The sequence below is a fragment of the Myotis brandtii genome, unplaced genomic scaffold (genome assembly GCF_000412655.1).
Source record: "Myotis brandtii unplaced genomic scaffold, ASM41265v1 scaffold3058, whole genome shotgun sequence".
Classification (NCBI taxonomy): Eukaryota; Metazoa; Chordata; class Mammalia; order Chiroptera; family Vespertilionidae; genus Myotis; species Myotis brandtii.
In genome coordinates, this window is record NW_005361690.1 from 77,900 (window position 1) to 81,803 (window position 3,904).

Below are 3,904 nucleotides of genomic sequence, written 5' to 3' on the forward strand. Positions count from 1 at the left end.
TGAAGTCTTCTGCATATTATTAGATGAACAGGGAGGCAAGACTTCTTTCATATTCCTTGTCATGAGCCCAAACTTCACACAGAGGGTCATGTTTGTTTGGGGATAGTTGTCTAATTAATTATTATAAAATGGGAGACAAAAAAGAGAAACATCTTATGCACCATAATGCTGATGTCAAGAACTGTATTTTAAAGGACAGGATAGTAAATAAATGTTATAAAATTGCACAAGAAGTGACAAAAAGAATGAGGGAACCATTCAACACAGGTTTGATAGAAACTGATTGAGGAATTAAGTGGAATTGGTGTCCACTTAATATTCTCCATTCAATTGATTCTGTTTATATAGGAAGTGCCAAAAGCCAGGCTATTAAGTTGCAACTTAATCTGAAAACGACAAAAGCAGTCCATGTTGAGAACACCCACAAAGATGTCTTATGTGTGCACATGTGGAGGCATTCACACACACACACAACAAAAAATTTTTAAAACACTAATATATTTTATAAAACAATGAAATGAAAGGATGAGAAAGCCTTAAAGATTTGCATTTTGTTGTTGTTGTTGTTAATCCTCACCTGAGGGTATTATTTCCATTGCTTTTCTGAGAGTGTGAAAAGGAGGGAAGGAGTGATGGAGGCAGAGGGAAGGACACACACACCCCAACTGGGAGCAGGGAGTGAACCCAAAACCCTAGTACAGCCCTTGTTCGTGAATCAAACCTATGATCCTTTGGTGTGTAGATCAATGCTTTAACCACAAAACACACCTGCCAGGGCAGAGACTTGCATCTTTAGTACTCTTACCATATTTTTGAGATGACTGACAGCTCCTAAGGTCATCACACAGGCTAACTGAGTGTCTTTTCTTTCCACAGTGATGGACACAGCAGACTCCACCTCTGATGAGCCCCTTCCGAGAGGCAAAAGGAGGCAAGATCTCCAAGAGATGCTGAGAGAAGTAGGACTAGCAGTTGAGTACTGGCTGCCAAAGCTGCAGGAACAGCTGGGTGTGATCTATGCAGAAGCCTTACAACACATTGAAGAAGAAGAACTCCAGAAGCTGAAATCCCAGGCACAATATCCCTGGGAGAAAAGGGCTCTGGAGAAGCTACTTAACTCAAATAGCCTTTCAAAGTTACAGGAGTCTCAGGTGAAAGTAACAGAGGAGGAACAGAAAACATCAGAAGAGGCACTAAAGGAGATAAGAGACTTGCATTCAGAAGAGAGGAAAAGACAGGAAGAGGCAGTGAGGAAAAAAGAGGCAGAGCTGAGGCAAGCAATGGAGATTCCCAAAGAATATTGGCCACACCCTGAGAAATCCTTAAGAAAAGTGATGGAACACAGGCAAGGACAACTCAATGTCACGGAGGGCACACTGTCTGAGAGGCAAAACCTCCCAGATAGAGATCTGGTGAAATGGGCATCTGGAGGGCTGGCCCTGCAGGGAATTTACAAAAAGAGCTCCCATGAGAGTTTTCTAGAGACTATAGAAGAGCTAATCAGTGTCCCCAAGGCGTTCTTACTATTTGGCCCTCAGCACAGCATTCAGATGGTAACCAGGGAATTTACATCTTCTCAAGAAGAATCCAAGTTCATCCAGATGACAGAGAAGCTGGGCTTCAGTGTAATTGTCTCTGCCAAGGGCGGACGTTGGGGAGCTGGTGGGGACTACAGCTATCATTCAGAATCCAAGAAAATCCGACAATCACGTTCTGAGACCTCCTATTTCTGCTCTACCAAGTTCAGCTATGTCCCACTTGCCTCCTGCCACTTTCCCATGGATCAGCTCCAGTTCTCCAAGGCTGCTCTCCAGGAACTGCAATGCATTGATGACCTTCTACATCAGCCTGCAGGCCCAGACCGACTCCCCATGCTGAGGCGCAAGACTGAAGCTTTCTTCCACAGGTTTGGGTCTCATGCTAACCAGGGCCCTCTGCACCTGGGAGGAATCTACTGGTGGAAAGCTACATCACAGGGTTTCCAAAGTGAGCAGCTGAAAGAAGTAAAAAAGCTGTCAGCAAATGCCCTGAATGGTTACATAAGGGGCAGCGTCAGTGTCCTTGGAATGAAAGTTGCTGGGGGTATGGATGGGTCATACTCTAGTTCAGAAACTAACACCAAAAGCACAACATCTCAAAATCTCCAAACTGATGTCCAATTATCTGTGGCCCAGACAGGTGGCCCACCAGAAGCAAATGGCTTTCTCCAATGGAAAGCTGGCCTAGTTGCCAGTAATCAAACCTGGAGTGTCATCGACCGGGGCCTTCAGCTGGTGCCCATTTGGGACATCATCCTCTCCAACCACAGAAATGATTTTAAGGATCCATTTCAGGTGGCTAGCTTACTGAAAGATAACTACACTGCTCTGACTGGCCTCACTGCCCAGATCCAAGATGGAGAAGACTTACTGAGAATTGAGAAGGAGGCTAGGGTTTTCCTAGAGGATGTGAAATCCTGGGAGGTATCTGACCCTGAAGAGCAGCTTAAAAAACTGATAAATTTCAAGCAAATGTTGAGTCAAAAAATAAAAAGTTATGACACTTGGGTTAACATATGCCTTACAGATGAGGGTCTGCAGAATTTTCTGATAAACACTGTTAACTTTTGCAAACAGTATTTCATCTATGCAACTAAGTTTATTAAATGTCAGTTGCGCAGCCTATTGGATCCTCACATCTACAGAGTGAATAACTTCCCTCAGGCTCGTTCCATCATGCAGTGGGTCTTCCAGCCAGAGGCAGAAGAAGAGCACATCAACATCTCCCAATTTTCTGAATTAATTAAAATATTAAAGAAAACTAACAATGCCCTCAGGGAAGTGATGGCCAAATCTGAGTCTGCAGAAACAGTGGAAAAAGCTCAAAAAAAGGCCACTTATGAGGTCACTTTTTCTCTTGGCTCCTTCTTGAATTACCTCCGAAAAACAGAGCAGCCAGACACACAGTTCTTGCTACTTTCCATTGCAGCTGGTTCAGGGTATCATGTGGTAAACAATAAGTTTCAGTATCTCTTGGGGTGTGAGGATTTAGACTTCCTACTGGATGAAATGCAAACTGCCCAAGATAAATACCAGGAGCTCAAAAATATTTGCACCTACAGAGCTCAGGCATTCCTGGTGCTCACAGGACTTTCAGCTACTGTTGGAGTCACAGCTGTATCTCCAGAGGAAAAAACACAACGCTTGGCATTACTAAGGCATCTGCTGGGCCAATCTTTGTCAAAAGAAGTTGTCCATGTCCTCTCCAAACCTGGAGCAGATCAGGATTGGGAAAACCTAGAGAGAGACTTGAGGTTGCTCATTAATGGTAATTATGAAGCCACCATCTCTTCTTTGCAAAAAGATGAAATAAGAAAAAACTTACAAAGTATTTTCTATGAAAGGAAAGAACCTCATGAACCACATGATAATAGAAATAGCAAATGGGAAGTCATAGAACATACAGCCTTCCTAAAATTACTTCAGTGTCTAGGCCTAGAACATTACTACCCAAGAAGGATGAGCAGAGCTAACTTCCATCTCATCAACAAGATTTCTGTATACAACACGCAGCCAAGCTCTGAAAGGGAGCTTCCCTTATATTTCCTTCAGAAGTTACAAGTGATGGATTATGGGTTGAGATACCTAGTCATCAGAAATGATGAAAACACACAGAATCAATTCTATCCAAGTGCCTCAAATCAGGAAAATGAGGCTTTTGACCCATATGAAGACTTGTTTGAAGACAGTGATACTAATCCTTCAGATACTAATCCTAGGCCCCATATTCACCCTATGGATATTCAGATGGCAATTCTTCACTGTGCAGATGATTTTGCCAGACAGTATATTTTGTCCAAACTTTCCATTTGCCAGTTTGCACTCCCTCTTCTCATACCTAATCCCTGCAGTTCTCAAATTGAATT

At 43.0% G+C, this 3,904-nt stretch overlaps 1 protein-coding gene across 1 annotated transcript in view; it reads left to right on the forward strand.

Moving 5' to 3' along the window:
* Nucleotides 1-876: 876 nt before the first annotated feature.
* LOC102260514 (interferon-induced very large GTPase 1) overlaps nucleotides 877-3,904 on the forward strand; it is a 7,671-nt gene continuing 4,643 nt past the window's right edge. The window contains exon 1 of the mRNA XM_014542625.1: nucleotides 877-3,726. Within this exon, the coding sequence (XP_014398111.1) occupies nucleotides 879-3,726 (2,848 nt within the window). The 5' untranslated portion in view covers nucleotides 877-878. The remainder of the gene's footprint in view (nucleotides 3,727-3,904) is intronic.